The sequence below is a fragment of the Arvicanthis niloticus genome, chromosome 26 (assembly GCF_011762505.2).
Source record: "Arvicanthis niloticus isolate mArvNil1 chromosome 26, mArvNil1.pat.X, whole genome shotgun sequence".
NCBI lineage: Eukaryota > Metazoa > Chordata > Mammalia > Rodentia > Muridae > Arvicanthis > Arvicanthis niloticus.
In genome coordinates this window covers 26,198,027-26,225,498 of record NC_133434.1, presented here as the reverse complement: position 1 = coordinate 26,225,498, position 27,472 = coordinate 26,198,027, and the positions used below count along the sequence as shown (strand labels likewise).

The 27,472-nt window shown below is 38.2% G+C and overlaps 1 protein-coding gene across 7 annotated transcripts in view; it reads left to right on the top strand.

Moving 5' to 3' along the window:
* Window positions 1-27,472, top strand: part of Scaper (S-phase cyclin A associated protein in the ER) — a 325,065-nt gene that overhangs the window by 237,983 nt on the left and 59,610 nt on the right. For all 7 annotated transcript variants that reach the window (XM_076925321.1, XM_076925318.1, XM_076925323.1 and 4 more), the window contains one exon: window positions 6,899-7,022. In XM_076925321.1, the coding sequence (XP_076781436.1) occupies window positions 6,899-7,022 (124 nt within the window). The remainder of the gene's footprint in view (window positions 1-6,898; window positions 7,023-27,472) is intronic.

Below are 27,472 nucleotides of genomic sequence, written 5' to 3'. Positions count from 1 at the left end.
CCTCCTCCCCTCCACCGTCCTTCTCCTTCTCCCCCTTTCCCCCTTCTGTCTTACTAATTTTTTAAGATTAATTCTTACTTCATTGATACTGTGTATTCTTTTTATCTAACTTATTAATTCCTCTGGGTTTGGTTTTTTTTTATTTTTCTAGAGCCTTCAGGTACATCATTACATTATTAATTTGAAATCTTGCTAATGTTTTTAATGTGAATATTTGCAGCTGTGAAGTTTCTGCCTAGGACTGCCTTGACTATAGCCCAGGGGTTCTGATAGATAATGCTATCTTTTTTTTTCTTTTTGTAGGATTTTTGTTTGAGACAGGGTTTCACTATATAGCCTCCCGAAATTTTCTCTGTATACCAGGCTGGTCCCTGAATTCACAGAGATCCACCTGCCTCTACTTGTGCTAACATTAAAGGTATTTTTCACTATGCCCACCAGGTTCTAGGAATTTTTTAACTTCCTTCTTGATTTCTTCAGTGATTCCCTGTTGATTCATAAGTGTTCTATCTGTGTGTCTTTGTGTAGTTTCTTCTAGCTTTACCCTAATTCAATCACATGGGTCAACAGCTTCTGTCCATTGGTTGCGTGCAAATATCTGCATCTGACTCTTTCAGCCGCTTGTTGGGCTTTTTGAAAGGCAGTCATGGTAGACCCCTGTTTGTAAGCACACCATAGTATTAGTAATAGTGTTAGGCCTTGGGGGTCTTCTCTCGAGCTGGATCCCACTTTGGGCCTGTTATTAGACCTCCTTTTCCTCAATCTCTTCTCCATTTCTGTTCCTACAGTTCTTTTAGACAGAAACAATTCTGGATCAGAGTTTTTGACTGTGGGATGGCAACCCCATCCCTCCACTTGATGCCCTGTCTTTCTACTGCAGGTGGACTCTACAAGTTCCCTCTCCACTGTAGGGCATTTGACTTTGAGTCCTGAGAGTCTCTCACCTTCCAGGTCTCTGGTACATTCTAGAGGGTCCCTCCAACCCCTTACCTCCTGAGGTTGCCTGTTTCCATTCTTTCTGCTGGCCCTCAGAGCTTCAGTCCTGTTTCCCCTCCCCCAATACCTGATCATGTTCCCCTCTTCCCCTCTCTGTCCCCTTTCCCACCCAGGCTCCTCTCTCCCTCCACCCCCTCCTGTGAGGAGGAGGGCGACCCTATAGGAAGACCAGCAGTTTCAATTAACCTGAACTCAGACACTGAGCCACCAACCAGGCAGCATACACCAACTGATATGAGGCCCCCAACACATATACAGCAGAGGAATGCTGGTTCTGGACACAGTGAGAGAAGATGCACCTAACCCTAGAGAGACTTGGAGCCCCAGGGAGTGGGGAGGTCTGGTGGGGTGGGCTGGGGTGGGGTGGGGTGGGGTGGGGTACATCCTCTTGGAGACAGGGAATGGGGAGTGCTGGGGGAGGAGGAGGAGGTTTGAGATGTGGAACAGTTGAACAGTGTCAGAGGGTGGACCAGGAGGAGGATAAAGTCTGGACTATAAAAAAGATTAAAGAGTAAAAAAAAAAAAAACAAAAAAACAAAAAACCTTTGTGTGGTTTCTGAGTTTTCTCTTACTACTGATTTCTAATTCTACTCCATGGTACTTTGGTAAGTTAAAATTGCTTTTGTTTTGTTATTCATTTGTTCTGTGTATTTGTTAAAGGTTGCTTTATGCCCTCTCTTGTGATCAGTTGTAGAGAAGGTTTCACCTGCTTTTAAGAAAAAAATGTATATTCTCTGTTTGTTAAACAGTATATTCTATAGATTCCTGTTACATCCATTTGACCTACAGTATAATTTAGCTCTGATATTTTGTTGCACATTTTTAGTTTGTTAGACCTCTTTGATCTGAAAGTGGAGTATTGAAGTATGCTGCTGCTATTCTATCAGGACCTACATTTAAGTGATTCCTAATGTACTAAGTGTGTACTTTAGTTCTGTTCTATAATCATCTTTCTTTTACATGTAAGTTCCTGCACCTCTCACTAAAACGCTTGCTTGCATGATGCATTTTTCTGTCCTCTGTTTTGAAGAGGAAACATGTTCAGTAAGAAAAATTTGTGACAGAAATTTATTCATAATTATATTTGGGGCAAGAAAATCTGTATCTTAGATTCCCACCACCACAAGTGCACTCTTGACAGAATATGCCGTGAGAAGATACTTTGAAAAGTTGGGGCTTTCTGTTTGATGTCAAAAAGTACTTCAAGTCATTCACGTTTAAAATTACAGAGAGGGCTGCTGGACAGACCACCCAAGCTGGGTTCTGAGCAGTGTGCACTCTAAACCAGGTGCTCTTCAAATAAAGATTGTCTTTCAAGTAAGTTCCCTGCACACCCAAGTTTTTCCTCACCCTGAGAGTTGTGGTTCGCTCTCCCTTTCTCCCTCATTAGGACATAGTTTCTTAAGCAGGTCATGCAAGCATAAGGCTGTTCAGATGCACACTCTTCTCCAGCAGAGAGCACAGGGGATAGCAAAAGACGTCACACTCTTTTATATGTGTGTATTTCTTTGTGCTTCTTAATTGTTGACCAAAAATTTATATCAAGCTGTAAAAGTTTGATTGAATAAAACAAAAAATACTAATAAAAATCAAGGCTATGAAGACATAAATGGCAAAGGCGTCTTTATAAAGGCATAGCCCTACAGCTCAGCGATTTATCACCGCACTCTAACAGGGTTTTTAATAGCTTTTAGACATCTGTAGTTTATATATTAAATTAACCCTTCCATCAACTTAAATAATATAATACACACTACAATATTAGCATAAAGACAATTATTAATTAGACAAAGAAACCAGGAAATGTATTCTCCATGTGTGTCATTGCAAATACATGAAGGACATTGTACTCATTCACCTCGGTAGTGTTAAAATAACTTGAATCTCCTGTTTTATACATCGCACCAAAATAAATTTGCAATGAACTGATAGAATTATGAAAACTGTAAAATTATCACTTAGTGATAACTTTGAAAACACACACTTGAGTAGTTGCCTAATTTTTTAATTTGAAAGTACTTTTAAATCATAAAAAGGAATCAAAAAACAAGAAACAAGTAAATCAGCATAGATGTTCATTAGCTGATAAATGGGCAAAGAAAAATATAGTATATATACACTATGCATTTTATTAGACTATCAAGAAAAATTAAATATTAAAATTGCCCAAAACTTGATGGATCTGAATATTGTTATATTAAGTAGAGTCCAAACAATTCCATATTCTTCTTTTATTTTTGGATCCTGACTCTATACATGAATATAAATGTTTGAATGTATATAATCCTGAAACTAGAAAGGGACCCATGAGGAGGAGCAGTTTCATGGAGTGTGTGATAGAGCATGTGTTGCATGAAAGCGAAATGGACATTGACCAGCAAGGGTACAAGAGTGCAAGCATGAAGCCAGGGGACAGGCTTGCAGAACAACAAATGGAAAGATGCCATAACAAAACACGTTATGTTGTATGATTATTTAAAAAATAAAAACAAAAAAGAGTAACATACTTATTTAGCTATTGAATTTATAAAGATGTAACCAATATTGTCCATAACATGGAGTGTGGGGAGGTGCCTCTCTCACAGTACAAATTGGTATAATTTATTTTTCTGGAAGCCAGTTTGAATTTGGCAGTATGCTTGAAAACCTAAAAAACATTCAGTTCCCTTTACCTATTTCATCACAACCAGCAAGTATGAAAGAAGCAAACAGGCATTTGCTCCCAGACTTCATGTGTCTGTGCAGGTAGGTGACTGAGGCCTAAAGCCAGATCCTTACCCTGGAGCTAATGAATAAAGCAGGGGTACCCAGACTCTGGTCTGAGAGTTGGAAGCTACTGTTTGTAAAGCCCGCAGTCACATTCAAGGTGGGGCATATCATGCCTGGTCACATTCTGGATTTGTTTTGCTTGTTTAGGCCAGTTCACTAGTGTTTGATTTGGGTATCAGACATAGAAGCATTCTCCAGATTCTTTTATGTATAGAATCTGCCCGTCAGCTTTTCTGTTTAAATCATCTGAAGCTTTTTTCCAGCAGTTTACAACAAAGACTTCTGACAAAAAGACATAGTTTATGCTACTGAAGTTGGACACTGTAGAGATTGGTTAAGCTAAATTTGTATGTCTATAGGATAAGACATGGTTCAGTATTTTTAAAATTATGCATTTTTGAGTTTGTTCCTTATTAGAAAGGAATGCACAGAGGACATGACTCAGAAGAGTCTTGGGAAATTTATGAAACTGCCTCTCAAAACAGTTGATAGCAGAAACCCCTGGGCACTGGTCCATCTGAGGTCACTTGAGGATGACCTCTGCTGATGGAGCCCACACAACTGATACACTGTGACTGTTCTTAGCTACTCAAACTCTGCCAGGTGAAACTTTAGCTGGATCTTAGGGCAGTCATTTCCCCTGCATTCCAAGAGAATGTGTCTAAGGAAGCCTTAGGATTCTCTGAGAAGGGAGAGCCTTCTATCTTCCACTTCCGCCAGGGACAGTTCTTACTTTCTATTCTGTGCTTTGTGCTTCTCAATAAGATTCTGATTCTCTTTTTTAAAATCCAAACCTAGTGTTGTAGAAGACACTAAGTGTTATGGAAAAATACTTAACAACAACAGGGGAAGAAAGGCATTAGAATTACTATATTTTTTCATAACAGTTTTTTACCATTTCTTTGTATGTCACCTTCTCAAATATAATTCTCTTTGTAATCATAAACACCTGTTTTAAACTTATGAAAAAACAAATGCAGTCTTACTCTTGTTATCAAGTAATAACATTAATAATCATGAGTCCTATAATAAAGTCTGATTTATGAATTAAACACAAAACAATAATCATGAGTCCTACTAATTCAGTAGTGCCTGCCCTAAGTACTTTACTAAATCTCATTTAATCCTCACTACAATCACAGAAAGCTTAAATATTATCTTGTTTTTAAATGTGTGAAATAGATTATAAATGCTACATTATAAATTTGCTAATATCTTAAATGATAAACTAGGACTCTGCCCTAGAAGTATTTGGTTCCTGTAGCTCTACTCTTGAGTAGTTTGCTCAACTGTAACCAACTTCCAGAAACCAGTCAACTCTGTGGTCAGGTCAGCTGCATCAGACATTATTATAGCAGGGCCTCTCCTCATCTTTTTTTTCCTAGGAAAGTGTTAGCTCTGGACATTTACTTGTCTTATGTGCATTGTATAATGTATGGCATGTCATAGGGACCTTCAGTATATGATTAATGGAGATTGAATGAATGAATGCTCATATGATGTTTCTAAGATCTGTGGTTCTCATTTCTGGCTGCAGAATTTTTTTAGGACAAGTTTCTATTACTGGGTATGCAGTGAAGCTTGGAAATTTGCATTTCTTAAAGTTCCCAGGTAATGTTGATGCTGTTGATTGACAATTAAATGTTGTCTCAACAACTGTTCTCAACCTGTTTGTTTGCAACCCCTTTGGGGGCCAAAGGACTCTTTCACAGGGGTCACCCAACACCATCCTGCAAATTAGATATTTACACTACGATTCATAACAGTAGCAAAACTTCAGTTATAAATTAGCCACAAAAATGCTTTTATTGTGGTGGGGGGACTCACCACCACATGAGAAACTGAAAGGGTTGCAGCATTAGGAAGTGTTAGGGTCCAAGAAGGAAGGCCCCAGACTCAAATAGTATACAAAAGCAAAGAGCATTTATTCTGCAGAAATTACCAGTATGCAGGGGTCAACCATTCATCCAAATGGTTATGACCAGAGGAGCTCACATGCCTTCTTTTATGCAGGGATGGGAGAACTTTCTAGAAGGGTTAGGTAACCTCTAATATGGTTGGTAGTGGGCAAAGCAGTAACATTAGTACAGTTTTGATTGACTGCTATGTTAGTTTCATTTGGTGAGACCTTGAAGAATTCTAGACACCAGCTCAGCCCTGGCCCTGTTATCTCCTCTGCCCAGGTGTCCAGAGGACTGTCAGCTCTGGAGGTATCTGCCCTAGTTCACGGTCATCGTTGACTTAAAGACCCATTGTCAGTGCCTCCCTCTGAGCAGCAGCTTGATTCCTAGGAATTGAAATTTTTATTACCAAAGCTTTTGGAGCTCCCATAAGATTGAGAACTCTCTCTCTTTTAGAAGGTTGGTGTGCAGAACTAAGCAGGAAATTCAATTAGACAGGCCAGGATAGATAAACATTGATTATACAGGCATTACACTAAGCCCAGGCTTCAAAACACTCAGGAGAGTCCCCTATACATTGAGCTTATTGCTCTAAAAGTTTCTTTGAACAATTAATTATCATGGTTTTTGGGGGGTGTGTGTGTGTGTGTGTGTGTGTCCTAGAGTAAAACTTTTTTTTTTTTTGATAGTTTTTCTTTAGATTATTTTGGGTCATGGCCAGTTTGGACCCTCTAAGAAAGAAGTCTTCATCTGCCTAGGACCAGAGCCATATTCATACTGCCTTCAAGCAGAGTAGATCTCTCTTTTCAGAAAATATCTCCAGTTTCTTCATACTGTTCTATCAGCTTCCTTGTCCTGGGCCAGCTGATCTGACAACAGGCAATTTAGCAGTCTTTTTTCTGGGTTATTTAAAAAGCCAAGGTTCCTGGTTGATGTCTGGTCTTAAATGAAGACATTATCTGAAAAGCTGGGAAATTGTTTGCATTGTCTGTCCTGTAACTAAAAGACATTCTTAGTAAGAACTGTTAGGTAATAATGGGCATAGCATTCATTAGCTATGGAAGTAACTGTTTATGTCTAGGTAATGGACCTGTACCTAATTAGGTGTGCCTTGGTTTTCTAGACTAGTTTCCATGCCATGCCTGTTCCTTCTGTATCATTGATGTTATATATTTTAAACTGTTGGAAGAAGCGCTGCTCGGTTTTACAAATGGTGTTCTCCTTCCTGTTAGGTCTCTCTGCAATGCAATCAATGTTTACAACCTCACCTGCAATAACTGTTCAGAAAACTGCACTGATGTTCTGTTTAGTAACAAGATTACCTTCTTAATGGATCTCCTGATACACCAATTGACGGTATGTAATATTAGTGCCTTAAGTAAGGAGCTGTGAAGGTTTAAGAAAGAATTCTGTGGCCAGAACTAAGAATCCAGCCTATTTACTGTCCAGGTTAAAAGTGGGGGGAGGGGCGAGAGATATGAAGGTGGTTACAAGCACACAGTAGGAACTGAAAGTGAAATCTCTCAGTTATTTGAATATTTTGTGTCTGAGACTCCTAAGTTCTAATATTTAATGAGCAATAGGTAGGTTATTGCTTCACAAGCAATAACTTGTGAAGAACACGATTTAACTTGGCTCTGGAATCAGGTGAACCTAATGTCAAACCTCTACAGCCACAGGAATGGGTGTCAGAAAGAGAAACCCCAAAGAACCTCAGTGCCTCCCACCAGTTGTCACCTTAAATTTTACCTCTGTTCACAGATGTTAAATGAGGTAAGCTCGATGTAATAGCTAAAGGTTTAGGTCTAAAAAGTTTAGGTCTGTCAACTGCAGTCTTTGGAGCCAGAAGTTTCCTGATGAGGTTTCTAAGCCCCTCAGGTATTGGCATTGCAGGTTTACAACACAGGAGATTTCCCAGAGCCAACTTGCTTCTATTCCCTGTATCCTAATAGCTTTCCTTAAATGCCATACCTTGGCTCCTTCCTTCTTTCTGCAGCCATAATTTGCACACGAGAGCATCTTCTACATGAAATCGTGAAGCTATTTTTCCCAATCCCAGGTTTAAGAATGCTTTTTATGTAATTTTAGGCATCACATCTCATAGACCTGATTATATTGAATTGTAATAATTACTTATCTGTTTTCCCACCAAATCCATGAAGACAATAAGTAGCTTATTACTGTACCCAGTATCCTAACAGAGAAAAGTGGATTTGGTAAATCGTTGAATGAATGCATGAGTAAATAAATTAATCCCTACTAAATACTGATCACAAACTAAAACTCATAAGATGACGTTAAAGCCTTAAATATAAACAGACTAGCAAGAGTTAGAGCAATGTGGAAAACCAAGTAAAGATGCAGACTAGCACTGCCACAGATGCTAACACTTGCTGTTTACAGTGAGGGCAATGTGTATGAATCCAAGGCTAAATTGTACATGGTTCTTTTTACAAAATAAGTTACTAAAACATGGGGATGATACTTTAGTTAAAGAAATTTTTCAAGGGCCTGAAGAGATGGCTCAGCTGTTAAGAGCCCTCCGAGCTCCTGAGTTCAATTCCCAGCAACCACCATGGAAGCTCAGAGCCATCTGTAATGGGATCTGATGTCTCTTCTGCTGTGTCTGAAGACAGTGACAAGTGTACATAAAACAAATAAAAATAAATCTCAAAAAAAAATTTTAAAGTAGGTGAGAAGAATATCTTTTATCTCAAGTATTTTTATTTTGCCTCATTTAATTATTTAATTTTCAGAATAGTCTTAAAACATCATTGTTACCTATATCACAAATAAACTGGAGTCCCTGAGAATCTGACTTTAAGGCTTTTTGATCTATGGATCAAAATCTCAAGAGTCAAATGCAGAAGTGTAAAAATCTAAATTCAAACAGCACCTTGTATGGTTACACATTGTAACTGACTGAGAGTTTTCAACAGTATCAGTGTTTTGAAAGTCAGGGATAGAGTGAGAAGTGCCACTGTCTGAGGAGACTAAGCAGATACAGCCATTAAATATAACATAAAACTATGAATCAGTCAGACAGGGAGTACAAGGGAGGGAAAAGGAAGGAGGAAGATTGAGATTACTGGGGAAACTGGGAGATTTAAATACATTTTGTGGAACAGTTCATTTTACTGACTCAATCTTAACTCTTGCAGAAGTGTACTGTGGTTTTACTGATAGTAAGGGAGACTGGGTTAACCGGGTCTACTATTTTTATAATGGATTTGTTGATTTAAAATTATTTTAAAATAGAATGAGGAAAAAAACTAAATCCCAATGTTCTCCCTCAGTCATACACTATAATTGTTTGGAAGAATTTGTTCTATTGATATTGGAAGAGAAAACTTTAAATAGAACAGGGAACTGAATAGAATGGCATGTAAAACGTGAAGGAAGAAACAAAATATCTTACAGGAAAAAGATTCTATCGTGCTATTTAAAGGGAAACTTATTAATAGAAATTATATGAGACACTGAAACAAGATGTGATCCCAACCTTCTAGGAAATCCATGCATAGGGGATAAGATAGGTGATGTCTTAGCTTGAGCAGCTATGACAAGAGTACTGTAGATATGTAGCTTTGGGGGATTGGCGGGGGGGGGGGGGGTTTCTCACAGTTTTAAAAGCTAGAAGTCTTAGGACAACATAGTCAGGTTCCTGTATAGATCCTGTTCTGTGTAGCAGAGGATTCACATGGCAATGGGTAGCAGGCTAACTTCTTGGCTGCCTCCTAGGCCAGTGATGCCAATCCTGAAGGCTCTATGTGTATAAACAAATTACCTCTCAAACAATTCACCTGTATATATCAGATTCATAGATTAAAATTCACTTTAATTGGGGGAATCACAGACTTTGATTTATCATATAAAAATGGTGAGATGATTAGCCGGGCAGTGATGGAGTATGCCTTTAATCCCAGCACTTGGGAGGCAGAGGCAAGCGGATTTCTGAGTTCGAGGCCAGCCTGGTCTACAGGATAGCCAAGGCTAAACAGAGAAACCCTGTCTCGAAAAACCAAGAAAAAAAAAATGGTGAGATGACATTCTTTGCAGAAAGCTGAGCCTCTGAGCCTGTAAGCCAGCCCCAATTAAATATTGTCTTTTAGAATAAGACTTGCCATGGTCATGGTGTCTGTTCACAGCAGTAAAACCCTAACTCAGACAGTGACAGATCAAATAAATGCACTGAAAATTCTGCTTTTTTCCACATATTGCTTGATTCCACAATAGATCCAAGCTTCATCAAGCAAAGAAAGGGCTACAAATTTAAATTGGGTGATCAGAAATGATTTAGTAAGAAAAAACAAAAGCAAAAGAGCAAGTAACATCTTAAATGACTTATAGAGTACCCTCAAACTGTCCAATATGTTCATTATGAAAGTTCCAGACAGAGAAGAGGGAATGAGGTGGAAATTCACTTAAAGCAGTCATTAGCATGCTAGTAAATGGCTCCATTGGTAGAGAACTTGCTGTGTAAGCATCAGGACATGAGTTCAGAGCCCTAACACCTATGTAAACGGCAGGTGCAGTGGTGCATGTGTAAACTCAGCGCTGGTTTACAGAAGCAGGCGTATTCACTGGGCTTGTTAGCCAGTTAGATGGTCTAGCTAATTAACAAGCCACAGCTTCAATGAGAGACTCTGTTTCAAAAACAAGATGAAGAGACTGAATAAGTGGAGCCCCCATACCTCATCTAAGAAGCTTGTTTTATCAGAAGACAGAAGCTATTACAGAGAACCATAACTGATCAAAATACAGACAGTAAGTGATAGTCCAGTGTCCAGACACACACAAGACATTTACAATATTACCTCTACACCTAAATCTCATGTAGCATCAAGGAAGAGGGAGCAGAAAGATTGTATGAGCTGGTGAGCTGGAATGACCACTGAAAGACAGTATCTTTTAGACATGACAGGGTATGCATCCATGAGAATAACAAATATAAAACATGTAAAAGAATGAACCATATTTAGAAGAATGTTGACCTATTTTTTAGCTATTTTATTGGGTTCTTATATCTACCACCCTTCCAACCCAACATTGGGTAGGAAAGAAAGAAGGTTAGAGGGAAAGGGAGCATAGACCTCCATAAACTACTTCCTGCTGATAGGGTGCATAGACCACCATAGGCTACTTCCTGCTGATAGGGTGCATAGACCACCATAGGCTACTTCCTGCTGATAGGGTGCATACACCTCTTTAGTTTCTGCTGATTGGGGGAATAGGGATTCTAGGGGCAAGTCCAGTCTTCATAGTTGGATTATCCAGTGACACAGGATTAGCAAGTCAGCAGTCCAGCAAACACAACAGCAGGAACCAGTAGGAACTAGCAGCAGGCTTAGCAGCTGCTGCCACAAGCCCTCTCAGGGCTCTTCCATTTATATCCTCTCCAGAGTCCCCAGAATTAAACCAACTGCTACAGACAGACAGACAGACAGACAGACAGACAGACACACACACACACACACACACACCCTTGCTAGTTCACAAGGAAAATCATAATCACCTGCTGGGAAGCAGCTTTTTATCCTATATCTAGGATTAAAACGAAAACATACATAACATCACTGGGTTTTTAAAGAAACCAAAATTCTCACTGCAAAGAATATAATAAATGAAGTAAAACTTTTACTATAGCAGTTCTACAACAGATCCTACAGCTCCCTCAAGCAGAGAGTTACAAATATAAACCAGGGGCTTAACTAGACAGTCCTTAAAAGAAGGTATATTAAAATAGACAACAGGTATGTGAAAAAATTATTTAAATCATCTATCCTCAGGGAACTTCACATCAAACCCACAATGATGTATTACTTCATACTGTTAAGAACCACAATGATGTATTACTTCTTACTGTTAAGATGGCCACGGTTGCTTTTACAACCAGGAAATAGCAGTTGCTGATTAGGATGTGGCTCAGCTGGATGCCTTCTGCACCACTGGGAATGCAGAGTGATACAGTACAGATGTCCCTAGTAAAATGATTTTTTTTTTTAAATGTAACTGCCATATCATCGTAGCTTTTGAGCATTTATTCAAAAGAATTAATCTTGAATAAATACCTGTATTGTCAACTTCATTGCATATTCACAAAGCCAATAGCTAGGAATAACCCACATGCCCATCAATAGATAAGTACATTTTTAAAAATGACACATACAAAGAAAAAAACATTACTAAGCCTTAAAAGGCTACAGCATGAATGAATCTTGATATTATGGCTAGTTCCAAGTGAAGTTAATACCTGGAGCCAAATACTTGATAAGCAGGGGAGGATTTATTTAGGCTTACAGTTTAAAGGGATGCAGTTTATTACAGTAGAAAAGGCATAGGGGCAGGAAGCAAATCATGGACAAGAAGTGTCAAGGCCCACCATAAATGTTCAATAACATTCCAAAACAGTTCTACCAGCTGGTGACCACATGTTCAAACACAACTGCCTATCAAGAATATTTCACATTCAAATCACAACACAAACAATTAAAATAGAAATGTTGCATGATTCCAGAATTAAGTATCAAAAATAATCAAAATCTTAACCAAAAACAATGAGGTGTGTTTAAATAGAACATCAGTCATGAGTGAGGAAATACTCTAGATATGCTTCATGATCATAAACATATAAATCAACAATATTATAATAGATACTTAAAGATTTGTAAGATGATTGATTTATGTTATACATTTTATGCCATTAAATGAAACATGGATGGTGCTGCTCAGTGCTGTAAACAGTTGATTGACAGGCATATTTGATGTTGGACAGGAACTGAAAGGCTCAATGGTCTAATGAGCAGGTTGATGTAGAGAAGTGGGTCACAGAGCTACATACATGCAGGAGCGAGAGAGACCTGGATCTCTTAAGTTCTTGCCCAACACATCTCCTAAACTGAGTCATGTTCTTACTTTATTGAGTACACAAATGAAACAGCAAAATTTTGTGACTTTGACTTCATGTTTAATATTGTCACTTCAGTAGAATATAGTAAAGAATCATTTAATTAAAAAGATTTATAATTTCTTGATAGTTTGTTGTATTTTTAAATGCATTAAATATTTTATTAGCAGTCTTGTTTCTGATTAATAGTGACCTTTTCTTTTGGAATGCACAGAAAATGTGGTAAATTATATGTATGTGTTTTCAGGAGCTGAAGAGGTTGTTAATTGAAAAGTGATGTACAAAGCTTAAATAACTGATATAATACTGTTGAACCAAAGAAGTTGTGGAGCTTTTCAGGTGACAGGAAAGCCCTGGATTCAAACAAAGGAAACATAAGTGCAGTCTTAGATCAGAGGATTGTTTTTCACTTAACCATGTGCAGACCTATCCAGGTGCCTGCTTGATTTTCATTATAACAGCAAGGCCTGGAACTCCCTGGTTGCCACATTGTTTTCCTTATCCTGAGCAAGCAGAACAAGGGCTCCATAGTTAATTACAGCAATGAAGGGAGCTGTACTCTTCTTCCTGGTGCCAATTGTGTCTTCCTTCTGTCTTCACAATGTGGCTTAGGTTGTCTCATATACCTTACCTTTTTCCTTTACCAAAACATAAGCTCAGTTTATGTTCACCAAGCTATGTGTCCTATTGGAAGGGAATTGCGGAACTAGAGGAAAAGGCTGTCACATCTTCTGGTCTGGTTCAGTTCGTTTGTTGTAGAAAGATGGCAACGATATCAAGAGGTAGGTAGGAGATATGTGAGGTAAGATGTTCACCAGAGTTCCATAACCCATCACTAGTGTAACTGGGATGCAAATTCATCTTTAACATGCTGAAGGGACATATATCATCCCGGATTTATATATCTGCAAATATAATGCTTAAGAAATAAATGTAAGGGCTGGTAAGATGGTGTCATAAGTGAAGGTTCTTGGTGCCAAGCCTGACTACCTGAATTCAATTCCTGGTTCCTATGTAGTGAAAGAAGAGAACTCTTTCAAGTTGTCCCTGACCTCCACACACATGCTGTGGTATGTGTAACTCCCCTTCCCATATACATGTATATACATACAAATGATTGTAATAGTTTAAAAAATAAATATAAAAATGAAATTTGTGAATTTATACATTATATTTATATGTACTTAATACTTTCATATTAAAATATGTATACACATCACAAGAGTATTTGCCAGTAGACTGTATTAGGCTAGTCTTATAGCTCACTGTTTGTGAGGCCCCAGCACACACACACACACACACACACACACACAAGACAAGAAGTCTACAGGAAAGCATGGAGATCAATAAGTACAGAAAGTCTGTAGTACTTACATTTTTTAAAATATGTAATTTAAAGCAAAAATATCAACATTGTCTTACAAGGTTTTGTGCTGCAGGTGATACTGTGCATATCATCCTACATGGTATAATGATTAAGGAAGAATCTACATTTTATTTTTATTTGTATGAGTGTTTTTTCACACATGCATGTCTCTGCATCACATGAGTACAGTGCCTATAGAGGCCAAAAGAGGGTTTAGAATCTCCTAAACTGAAGTTACAGTTGTGAGCAACTGTGTGGATGCTGGGAATTGAACCCAGTTCCTCTGGAAGAGCAGCCAGGGCTTAATACCTAAGCCATCTCTCCAGCACCATTCTACATTTTACAAAAAAACTGCATAGTATCAATTTAGAGTATATATTAAAAGGTAAGATTATACATAGTAATAACTTTAGAGTAACCACAAGCAAGTTAACTTAGAACCCAACAAATAAACTGAAATTGCCTTCTAAAACATATCCAAAAATTCAACAGAAAGGAAAACTAAAGAATAAAGTAGAAGAAAAACAAAACAGTGGACCTAAACATAAACAGTGGGCCTAAAGTAACAATAATTATATAAATGAATGTTTACCCTTGTTATAAGGCAAAACTTGCTGAAACAGATAAAAAGAGTGACCCAGTTATTATCTACATGAGATATATTTGAAATATAAAGAAATATAGTTTATATAAATAGAAGCTTGCTATGGTGGCACACACCTTTAATTTAGGCACTTGGAAGGTAGAGGCAGGTGGATCTCTGAAGCCAAGCATAGGCCAATCTGATCAAAGCAGTTCTTCAATTGAGGTTTCCTTTTGTCTTAGTAATTCGAGATTGTGTCAAGTTGACAATAAAACCCAACCATTACACAGTCAGAAAAATAGGCGATCTAAATACCCAGATGGGAAATGGGTAATGTCCGGGTATTGTGGTAGGATGTTGCTGGTCTGGCTGTATGGAGACTACAACTCGAAGTAAGAGGCCATCAGCAGTGTCAGGATACTTCAGTTGCCCTCTAGCTAGCATAGCGGGGAATAGAAGACTGGGTAGCTACTATCCAGAAGGAAAAACTAGGAAAAGAAACCTGAAGTAAAACAAAGAACCTAGGAAGATGAATAGTTATACAAAGGCCCATGTGTATACATGTTCAAGAAGTGCAGAGGTGAGAGAAAACAGAAGACTAAGAATAAAAGAAAGACCAGGAGACTAAAACAGTGACAACAGGGCAGGGAAAGTCAGATGGGATGGAGAAGAGGATAGGACAAGCGAGTCTGCTGTGCAGTGTGGGTGGAAATGAAAGCCCTGTAAGAGAGTAGTCTCGGCCTGCCCTCCTGAAGCAGACAGCCCAGCATCATGGTGTTCATGTCGAGACACAGCAGAGCAGATGAAAGATAGCAAATGAAAAATAAATAGTGAGCATAGACATTACAGTACTCGTGCACACAGCTAAGTTCCTGTTTCTCTGCCCTTCCTGTTCCTCTTGGGATTTTATGAGATGTGAGAAGGAACTAAACTGTGTGCTTTTTGCTTGGCCTCTCTAGCTCAGCTCATTCTCACCTGTGAAAGCACTCTGGCGAGAAAATTAGCAACTTTGGATCTCATTAACACCTCTGACTGCTGCAATTGAAAGTCTTCCCATAGCTATGCTTAGCATTCCTGTTTCTTGAAAGACAACTTGCTTTCTCTTAAACCTTGGCAATAGAGTTTAACAGATCCCTGTATTTCAAACAAAAAATGAAACATGCTTTAAGTTTGGAAGATTCTCTTTTTTTTTTCTTTCTTTTTTTTTTTTTTTTATTAATTGGTTATTTTATTTACCCACATTTCAAATGTTGTCCCCTATCATGGTCTCCCCTCCGAAAAACACCCCATCCTATCCCCACTTCCCTTTGTCTTTATGAGGGTGCTCCCTCACCCACCCAGTACTGCCTTACTCCTCTAACATCCCCCTACACTGGGGCATTGAGCCTCCACAGGACCCAGGGCCTCCCCTCCCATTGATGCCAGATAAAGCAGTCCTTACACATGTAGCTGGAGCCGTGAACCCATTCATGTATATACTTTGGTTGGTGGTTTAGTCCCTGGGGGCTCTAGAGGGGCCAGTTAGTTGATACTGTTGTTCTTCCTATAGAGTTTCAATCCCCTTCCATTCCTTCAGTCCTTCCTCTAATTCTTCCATTGAGTTCCCTGGGCTCAGTCCAATGGTTGGCTGTGAGTATCTGCATTTGTCTTAATCAGATGCTAGTGGAGCCTCTGAGAGGACAGCCAGAGGAAGATTCTTTAAAATGTGCACTTACATAGCTACATCTCAGCAATCCCACTCCTAGCTATTTAGCTAAGAAAAACTAAAGCATTTCTCTACAAACACTTGTTCAAGAATGATCCTAGCATTCTTATCCATAAATAAGTAAGTAAATAAATATTCTAAACAACACATATATCAGATAAATTTATAAGCAGATTAGGATAGATCTGTGGACTTACTAATAAAAAGGAGTGAGATAATGATATATACAAACACATGGATGAATTATTCTAAGTTTCTGAAAACATTGGGTTTAGAAAGCCAGATTCCGAAGCCTACCTACCAGAGAACTATTATAGTCTATATCTACAACAGTTTCATTATCCTGTAAATTCTCCCTTTGAAGCCAGTGTCATCTTTTTCTCACTGGCCTTTGGCAATCACTATCTGCTCTATGTCTTCCTGATATACTTTTTTTTTTTTTCAAAAATGAAGGATTAAGAACCATATTTACTCTCCTTCTTTTTAGGATTCATCAGTAAAGGCCAAGCTAGATACTGGTGAAAGTGACATCATATCTTTGGTAGCTAACTCAGTCTCTGACTTAAGACAACTTATAGGGAAGTGACAGGCTCTTTCTGTGCACTAATATAAATTCCTGTCTTGACCAATAATGACAAGATAACTTCACTACTACCCTGAATGTCAGTGAAGACCAATGAAATACCTAGGCTTCCTCCCTCATCTGACAGTAATGAGATGGCACTTCTTGACCCACTACCAGCATACTGTCAGGAAGATACTTTCTAAGACACAAGATTTAAAGAGGACCCCAAACCTTACAATACCCCAAATTTCCAAGGTACAATGAAAAAGACAGTTGTTAGCTGCTACATTTTTCACACAAAGATTTTAAGGCAATCACCATAAAAATACTTAACCATGCAACTATTAATATGTATAAGCAAATGAAACAGGTTTTAGCAAAGAAATACAAAACTGAAGAATAAAAGAAACACTAGAACTAAAACTCACAGTGAACAAAATTTTAAAGTCAGTGTATAAGCTTAACAATAAAATATAGAGAATGAAAACATGAATTTGAAAATATAACAACCTAATACTATTCAATTTGAAGAGCAGAGAAAATATACCCTAAAAAAATGAACTTAGTCTCAAGGACTGATAGGGCTGTAACAACAGATCTAACATTCATGTCACCAGACACAGAGGAGAAAAAAAGATGTAAGACTGAAAGGTGTTCCAAGAAATAATAACAGAGACAAAAATTATTAAAAGATATAAATGTAGAGGTTCCATAAACTGAACAAACCATACTCAGAATGAACAAATAATTAAGTGATGAATATAAGTTCTCACACATCATATTAAATATAAGTGGTTTAATTTTTTTGTTCCAAAATGAGAACAACCAAAATATCCTTTAAAGAAAAATTGTTATGCTTTGGTACATACATTGTGTGGTATACTATTCAGTAAACACTAGTGAGCTACTCATATGCACAGCCTCTTGATATCCTGTTGAATCAAAAAACAATCTCAAATGGCCACATACTGAATTATTCCATTATGCAACACTTCAAACAAAAGTTTCCATAAAGATGAAAATAGGTTATTAGTTTCTAAATGAAAAGAAAGCATATATTACTTGTTACAGAGTACTATTTTAAGATAATGCTGTATGTTCATTGTGCTCATAGTAATACCAATTCCCAGATTTTATACTATATTATATAAACTAACCATTAGGAGCAAACAACATGAAAGATGGGTAAGAAGAAAGAAAGAAAGAGAGAGAGAGAGGAAGGAAGGAAGGAAGGAAGGAAGGAAAGAAAGAAAGAAAGAAAGAAAGAAAGAAAGAAAGAAAGAAAGAAAGAAAATAGGTAAGAAGGAATGAAGGACCAAGTGTATGTTTTTGTGTGTCTTCCTGTTTTATAATTACCTGAAAATAAAGAATAAAAGGTTAGGAACATAATCTCCAGAGTAAAGAGCTTACATAACATTTATGAGGCACACAACAATGCAAGATGAAATAAAGAATAAAGAGATAAATGCATACAAGCTAAGCCAGCTAGAATTCATCTATCTTCTTGTTTCTTTTTTTTTGTTTGTTTGTTTGTTTTTTTTTGTTTTTTCGAGACAGGGTTTCTCTGTGTAGCCCTGGCTGCTGTTCTGGACCTCACTCTGTAGACCAGGCTGGCCTCAAACTCAGAAATCTGCCTGCCTCTGCCTCCCAAGTGCTGGGATTAAAGGTGTGCGCCACCACCGCCCGGCTATCTTCTTGTTTCTTAACACACTTCTTTCAGTTTATTGCCTTGCTGTTTTTCATTGCTTTAGGAGTTGTCTTGAGGCTTTATTAGATATGCTAGCCTATAAAAGTCAGCATTCTATATAGCATGCATAAATGTATTCCTTATTGTACCTCATTTCTCTTCTAACACTTCTGTTATATCAAGTAAACTGTTGTATTTTGTGGTTTTTACTATGACATCAGCTTTTTGCCATTTACTGGGCTATTGTAGGTATATCTCTAGATATCGGCTAGAAACTAAATTATTTGAAAATACTTGATTCTTAAATGGATCATGAGAGAAGATTCTTTCTGAGAAGTTCATCACACCCTGCTGCCTGGGGCCATGTTGATGTCTGAGGGCTATGCAGAATTGACCCCATCCCTCTCCTGGGCATTCTATAAGAGCTAGTCCTGAGGGCTCGAGAGCAGGAGAGCTGACCCTACCCCTCACCAGCTGTAGTACTTGGGAGAGAGCCCCCATAAACCACCACCACCCACACACACACATAATGGAGCTGTCCCTGATAGTGTGGACATAAATGAGCCTCGAGGGCATGCAAACTGGAGCGATGGCTCTGCCCCTTGTTTGCTATGTTATTGAATAACCCATCCAGGGCAGGTCTGGAGATCTTGCCCTGGTGAAGTAGAGAGCTGCAGGCTGACCAGCTCGATTACTCTCAGGCCCAGATTCAGGGCTTTGAGTTGGCCCACTCCAACATCTGCTTTATAGCTGAACTCCTAGACTGCATTAAGGGGCCAGTCCTGCAGATTCAGCGCTTGCAGGAACTCCATGATACAGAGCAACATGATATCTGAGAAGAATCTTGGTAAGGATCCAGTGTTGATAGTGTAGCAGAAGCCAAAGGCCTCAAAACAAACCAATGGCTCATTGTAATGAACATTTGCAAGTAAAAATGTGTGAAGAGGGTAAAATGTAGGACATACTGTGACACACTACAACTTTTCACAATGAGATTTTTGTTTTCTTTGGGAGGGTTGCAAAGGTGGAGGGCAGGTGCGAGGGGACAGGGAGATGAGTGGGATCGGAGTACATGATATGAAGTTCACAAACACCCAGTAAAAAGTTTTTTAAAACAAAAAATTCTGAATTCAAAACTACCTAGGTTCAGATTTCAACTCTGTGGTTAGCTACCTTCTAAGTCTTAACAAATTACTTCTTCTAAAAACATTTAAAATGATAACAGGTGATAGTACTAGTTAGATTGTGGACTCAAAAGACTATTATTAAGCACCAGTAGTCTACAAGAAAGTCTATTCTGTATTCTAGGTACTAAGTGGTGAATGAAATGCATTTTTCTAATCTTCATAGAGTAAGTGTTTAGGTAAGAAAGAGTGCCATGTAATTAAACTTGTGATACATGCTACAGAGAAGAAATATAAGGTCCTGTGCAAGCATAAACAGAGTCTGCACCAATCAGGGGTACTTACAAAAGCCTCTCTGAAGAAGTGCTGTTCAAATTGAACCCTGAAAGATGACTATTAGTGGGTGAAAGCTGATCTGGGAACAGCTCCTGAGAAAGAAAAATGAGCTCAAGTTCGGTGCATCAGAGAGTTTTGAGGCTCAATACTCAGGTACAAGAACTGGATAGGGAGTCACTTGTGGCAGATGGGAAATATGGGAAGCAGAGCATGTTGGACTTTGTAGACTAAGTTAAGGATTTTTGAACTTTAATCATAGATATAGTAAGATGCAGGTGACAATGTTGTGACAGATAAGTATCACTTATTTGTTCTGAAGTGAATTAGAAGGTTCAAGAGACCCACTAGATGATTATTCCAATAGTCCCAAAGAAGGAGAAATGGTCACTTTGTGAAGGCAGGTGGCATCTACAAAATAAGGGATCAAAAAATATCTACTTTCCAACAATGATTCTTTTTAACAAAATAAGTAATACTACCAACTCAAATTTTTTTAGTAATTGATAAATTTAAGAAGACATGTATTAAAAATTATTCCTACTATGATACAAAGTTGATGTTAATTAGGAACCACTCATAATTTTAGATAACAGTGTTTGTTTTGACTTAGTAAACAATATTCTTAAAAGATTTTAAGATGTGTACTTGATAAGGATCTTTAACTGGATATGTAGGAAGAAAAGCTCAGATTTCTGGATTTTGTACCTAGAAGGCTAGTAATGCTATTTTTGAAGAGCTGTAGACAATTAACAGCTTCGAAGAATTAGTCTTCCTCAGAGATGAACTTCCCAGTTGGTTATCCAGTACCAAGTGGTCAGCCCTAAAAACATACATATGAGCAACACTGAACAGACTCATCAGGTTGTATTTATATGGCTTTTTCCAATCCTTTACTCTGAGGTAACAACTATCTTTGATGTTGAACTGTGTTTCTTGTATGCAGCAGAAGAATGGATACTGTTTCTCATCCATTCTCTTAACCTCTTTTTGTTGGGGATTGGAGTTCATTGAAATTAAGAGGTTTTAATAACGAGAGAGAGAGAGAGAGAGAGAGAGAGAGAGAGAGAGAGAGAGAGAGAGAGAGAGAGAGCTAGCTAGCTTCTTTTTGGTTCTGTGGTGTGAAATTATTTTCTGTGTTTTCATGGTGTAGTTAATCTCCTGGGGTTGGAGTTTTTCTTCTATTACCGTCTGTAGGGCTGGATTTGTGGACAGATGTTATTTAAATTTGACTTTCTCATGGAATATCTTATTGTCTCCATCTGTGGTAACTGAAAGTTTTGCTGGGTATGGTAGTCTGGACTAGAATCTCTGGTCTCTTAGAGTATGCAAGTCATCTGTCCAGACCCTTCCCCTACTTCTCCTTATCTCCACTTCTCCCAGTCTGCTAGGTCTCTAATAGAGCAGGGAGTTTCCACCCCAGGCTGGTCTCGGGTAGAGCAGGAAATCTCTATCCAGTTGGGGGTTGGGTTATGGCAACTAGAAAGGGGGGAGACTGTTCTTCTAGAATGTGAGGCCTGATTAGTTTCTAAATCCTTTGGAAAATTTCTCCTTTGCACCTTGGTTTCCCCAAAAATAAAATTCACAAATGTTTGGTGGTGGTGAGTTTTGTTTTGTTTTGTTTTGAGGAGGAGGGTGGTTTTGGTTTTGGTTTTGGTTTTGGTTTTGGTTTTGGTTTTGGTTTTGGTTTTGGTTTTGGTTTTGGTTTTGGTTTTGGTTTTGGTTTTGGTTTTGGTTTTGGTTTTGGTTTTGGTTTTGGTTTTGGTTTTGGTTTTGGTTTTGGTTTTGGTTTTGGTTTTGGTTTTGGTTTTGGTTTTCCAAGTCAGGGTTTCTCTGTGTAGCCCTGGAACTCGATCTGTAGATCAGGTTGGTCTTACGCTCAAAGGTCCACAACTGCCTGGCTTTGTGATTTTTTTTCTGTATGTAAACTTATGTGAAATTACAGCAGAATTGAAGAGTATACTTTGCAATAAGAATATGTGTATGATTCTACCAGAGAGCATTTAGATCTGATAAGCTCTTTAAGTAAAGAAGTTAGATACAAAATCAGCAACACTTAGCTTTCCTATCTGACAACAATGAACATGCTGAGAACAAAATCAGGAAAACATGCACAGTAGCTTTCAAAAGACTTTGGAATAAACCTAACCAAGGAAGTCAAAGACTTATACTTTGATGAACATTTTTAAATGCTGAAGAATTTGAAGATAAAAGTAGAATTTGGAAAGACTTCTCATACTTTTGAATCAGCAAAATTATGGTAAAAATGACTATATTAACAGAAGCCATCTATAAATCCAGTATAATCCCCCATCAAAATTCTAATGAGTTTCTTCACAGAAATAGAAAAACAATCCTAAAATTCATATGAAAGCATGGAGGACCCAGAAACAGCGAAGGCATCCTGAGCAACAAGAACAATGCTAGAGGTGTCACCAACATGATTTCAAGGTGACCAAAAGAAAGGGCACTGCCATAAAGACTGCCACAGTGGGCCAGGGACATGGGTCCACAGAGAGAAGCACTTGCTACCCAGCCTGATGACCTCAGCTCTGCCTGGAACCCATGTAAAAAGCCACACATTATATGAGCTTCTATAACTGCTACTTTTACCAAGAGATGGGAGGCCAAAAGTGGAGAGCCCCTGCCTCAAACAAAATAGTAGATAAGAACCAACTCAGAAGTTGTCTTCTGATTTCCACACATGTGCCAGGGCACACACACTACTGCATCCACAGATTCATCACATCTACACAATAAGTGGGATTTTTTTAATTTTTCAAAGACCCTTTCTGTTCTACACAAACATCAGGTCAGAATCGATCAGAAACTAAGTGTCAACCCTGAAATTCTGCAACTCCTTGGGAAACACTAAAGGAGAAATAGGAAAGGACTTTCTGCAAGGGGTTCCAGTAACTCAGGATATAAAACCCAAAGTTAACAAGTAGGATTACAGTAAATTTAAAAGTTTCTGCACTATACAGGAGATAGTAGTGAACAAATACAAACAAACAAAAAAGACCCTACAGAAAGGGAGAAATATTGTTAGCTCTACTTCTGATATAAAAAGAATTCCAAAAAGAAAATCCAAAGAAATTAAAGAAAATAATCCAGTTAATAAATTGGCTAATGAAATGGATAGCTCTCAAAAGGTGATCAATAAACATTAATAACCTTAGTCAAAGGGGAAATTCAATTTAAGATTTCATTCAGAATGGCTATCTTTAAGAAAATAAATAGCAGATGCCTTCAAGGATGAGATAGATAGGCCTTACACCACATTAGTAGGAATGTAAGTTAAGTCAGCCACTATGGAAATCAGTATGGAGATTCTTCAAAAAACTAAAAATAGAATGTCCATGTGACTGAGCACTACTCCTGGGTGTGAACCCAAAGGCCTCTTAAGTCATCGTAGCTCAGACTCGTATGCACATCTATTACAGTCACTGTAGCCAAGATTATGGAACAATTAACTGTTCACTACCAAGTAGGTAAAGAAACTGGTGTATTTACACAGTGGAGTTTATTCACAAAGCAGAATAAAGGACACTGAGTAGAACTAAAGATTATCATATTGAATAAAATAAATCAGATATTGCCTGGGTTAGGCGGCTCAGCAGATAAAGGCACTTACTGCCAAAACTGACATCTTGGGCATCCTGGGTTGGTACTCACATGGTGGAGGAAGAGGACAGATTCTGACTGTCCTCTGACTGTCACTCGTGTCATAGCAGGAATGTGCGTGAGCTTATAAATACATGTGCATGCACACACACATGCACATGGACACATGTGCAAATGAACACACACATGCACCTACACACATGTTTATTTTAAATGACAAATATTGTATCTTTTCTCTCATTTGTGAGTTCATGAAAATAGAGACAAGACTGGAGGGATGAGGAGCATGAATGAGAAAAGAGTATATATAGGGGACAGACATGAGCAAGGTATATGATAAACCTGTGAAAATCACCATGTTAACTGAATATATTCCAGCAAAAATATTAAGTTGAAGAGAATATGTATATGAAACCATTTGTAATTTGCTGCTATTATAAGAGTGAAATAAAAATGTATTATAAAGAGTAATACAAATGTATGCTAAAGAGAAGGGGTTGACTCAATACAGGACACATGGTTCAATCAAAAGGCAGGCAAGGAAGAAAGACAGAAGAGAAAGAAAAGTACACTGAGGAATACATTTTCATCTGTTTAAAAGGAACAGTTGTAAAGTATTGCCTGAGAATCAGAGATTTAGACGGCAAAAGCTACATGGCTCTTTCCCCAGACCAGACCTGCTGCATACAGCAGCAGTAGTCAGCTGTAAGCCAAGCAGGCAACCTTTCTCTGCCCACGCAGATCTCCCACCCCAAAGGAGGGTGTGTCTCATACCTCTGTAATACAGATGGTCAATAAGCAAAGCCCTGGGCAGGCAGGAAGGTTTGAAGGCAGGGAAAATCTCAGCATTGCCCTTGGCCCAGCTATTCTGTAGGACGTGAATTCAAATTGAAGTATTGGTCATAAGCGGATAGCAGGTCTTGGTAATTGTGTACCTCAGCTATTAAAAGTATCCAAGAGAACAAGCTGCTTACATGTTACCTCACTTCACATCCAAGTAAAGCTGTGTGCTATTTGGTATAGTCGTCTTCAGCAGTGTGTGTCCCTTTTCTGTTGAATTCTGCTTCTTTTTCTTGGTAGCAAAACTTAGTTTTGATGACTTTATAAAAAGTCATTTTATGCCCCTGACGCTAAGCCTTATTTTATCTCTTTACCTTATTTCTGGCAATTTGATACTTCTTCCGGCTGAAATCCTGTTTTCTGTTGAAACACTACCATAAATAGACTTATTCAGAGGGTGGAAAAATATTTTTGAGCATTTGAATAAAATGACTTAACCAAATGTTACACAGAGAACATTATTACTCTTATCTTGCTTAGGGTCCCTAATGCTGAGATAAAGCTCAATGAACAAAACCTAACTTGGTGAAAACAGGGTTTATTTTGTTTGGCTTACACTTCCAGTAATCATCTTCACTGAGGGGACTCAGGGCAGGAACTCAGGCCCAGGCCATGGAGGAGTGCTGCTTACTGGCTTGTTCTCATAGCTGGTTCATCCTGCTTTCTTATATACCCAAGGACTATCTGCAGAGAGATAGCACTATCTACAATGGGTAGGACCCTCCCAAATCAATTACTAATTAAGAAAATGACCCACCAGTCTTCCCATAGGCCAGTCTGGTGAAGACCGTTTCTCTACTGAAGTTCCCTCTTCCAAAATGGCTTCAGGTTGTATAGTGTTGATATAAAGGTAGCCAACAGAATTCTCATCAGTAAAAGGCCAACTTAAAGGACAGAAACAGAGATTCGGGGGTCCGGGGATATATGCAAAAAACGCAAGGTTGGTTGAATTGAATTTAAAGTTTGTTGACACTTGGAAAATAGTCATGTTTTTGTTTGTTTGTTTTATAAAAGGTCATATAATAAAGTTCTTTTAGCAGAGCCTGGCCTGAGGTTCCAGAGTTTGTCCCAGCAACCCTCATGAGGGAGGCTGTCTTCTTTGTATTTATATTATGAAACCCAAGCAAAAATTATATTTGTAAATTTAAAAAGCTGTCAGCTACAGGAAAAAAAATAGGAGGGGCACGAAAACAGGCCTGGTTTACATAATGCGTCGGGTTGGGTTTGGTTTGATTTGGGTTTGTTTTTGTTTTTTGGTTTTTGTTTTTGTTTTTTTTTGTTTTAGTTTTGTTTTGGTTTTTGGTTTTCTGTTTTTGTTTGGGTTTTTGGTTTGGGGGTTTGTTTGTTTGTTTGTGCCAGATGAGGAAACATTGGGTTCCCAAACCACACTTACAGCTTCTGGACAATGAAGTTACTGTATTTCAGTCAGTTTTACCACAACCATTTAATATTGGCTTTTTCTTTAGCCAACAATAAAGCTCATACAGAATCTTGTGTTTTAAGAGACATCAATGAAGCACTGTTTGACTCATGACTAATTTTCACTTCTGTCCTCTGGAGACAGAATTTCTCCACAATCTTCAATAATGAGATGCCTGATACAGAGGAGGAGTGAAAGCACACCATGGTTTAGACTAGAACAGATCAGGTTCAAGGCCCCAGACTTCTGATAAGTAACTGAGATTTGGGTGCATTACTTGAAGTCTCTGAACTTCGATTCTTCAATCTGTAAAACTTACATGAACTAGATGGCACAAGAATAATGCTTAAATTGAACTTCAGTAAGCATTATTTTTTATCTTCTTCTGTGTGTTAGTTACTCTCTTGTTATTGTCACCAAATGCCCATGTAGACACAACCCTCATAAGGAAACAACATGAAAACAACATGCAGACACATGGAAACTCAAGGCCACTCAGAGGACTCCTTTGTCCTGTCCACCATGTGTTTAGTAGGTTTTCAAAGGTGAGATGAGCAACTCAGTAAGAGCCATTAATTTTATATCTCAGAATTCTGTTTTCCTCTTGATTATTAACTATATTCTTAAATGATAGGCTTGCTAAGTAAAATACTTCTAGGTAATCAAAGGATTTCTTAAAAACACCTTCATTCATGAATAGTGCTTTATTTTAAACATTTCATGATGAAAGGCAGTATAATCTTTTAATACAAAAAATTAATAAAGACTGAAGACTTCCAACATTACTCATAAAGTGGGTCAACCAAAATCTTCCATAGTGTATGAAAGAACCAGGAAGTATTGTCTCTAGTGAGTTAACTAAAATGTAGCTGATAAAACATATAAATTATATTCAGTCTATAAGTTCAACATTTTTTTCTTTTTTTTTTTACTTCTTTAATTTATTCACTTTACATTCTGATTGCAACCTCCCCTTCCTCCTTTCCACCTAGTACCACCCTTACAAATCCCTCTCCCCCATTATCCTCTCTCCTTCTCCTCAGGGGAAGCTTCCCTTGGATGCCCCCCACCCTGAGACACTTACTAAGCATATCCTCTCCCACTGAGACTCAACTAGGCAGTCCAGTTCGGGGAATGGGGTCCAATGGCAGGTGACTGTCTCCTAAGAAGCTTCATTCAGCTGCAGATGGAAACAGATGTAGAGACCAACAGTCAAACATCAAGTAGAGCTGGAGAAGACTTATGGAAAGTGAGAGATAGAATTGAGCAAGCCAGAGGAGTCAAAGACAGCACAGAAGACCTACAGAGTCAAGTAACCTGGGCCCATGAGGGCTCACAGAGACTGAACCACCAACCAAAGAACATGCAGGGGCTGGACCTAGGCCACCTGTATACATACATACATACATACATACATACATACATACATACATGCATACATGCATACATGCATACATGCATACATACATATGTATGCATGTATGTATGTATATATGTATGTATGTGTATGCACACACACATACACATACAGTGTTTTAAAGAGGTAGTTCTAAATGGCCTATATGCCTGAGGTCTTACCCACTATGAGTGCATCCAAGTATGTGACCCTTCCCCAGCCCTCAGAGAAAAAAAAATTTTTTTAGTTTTCATTT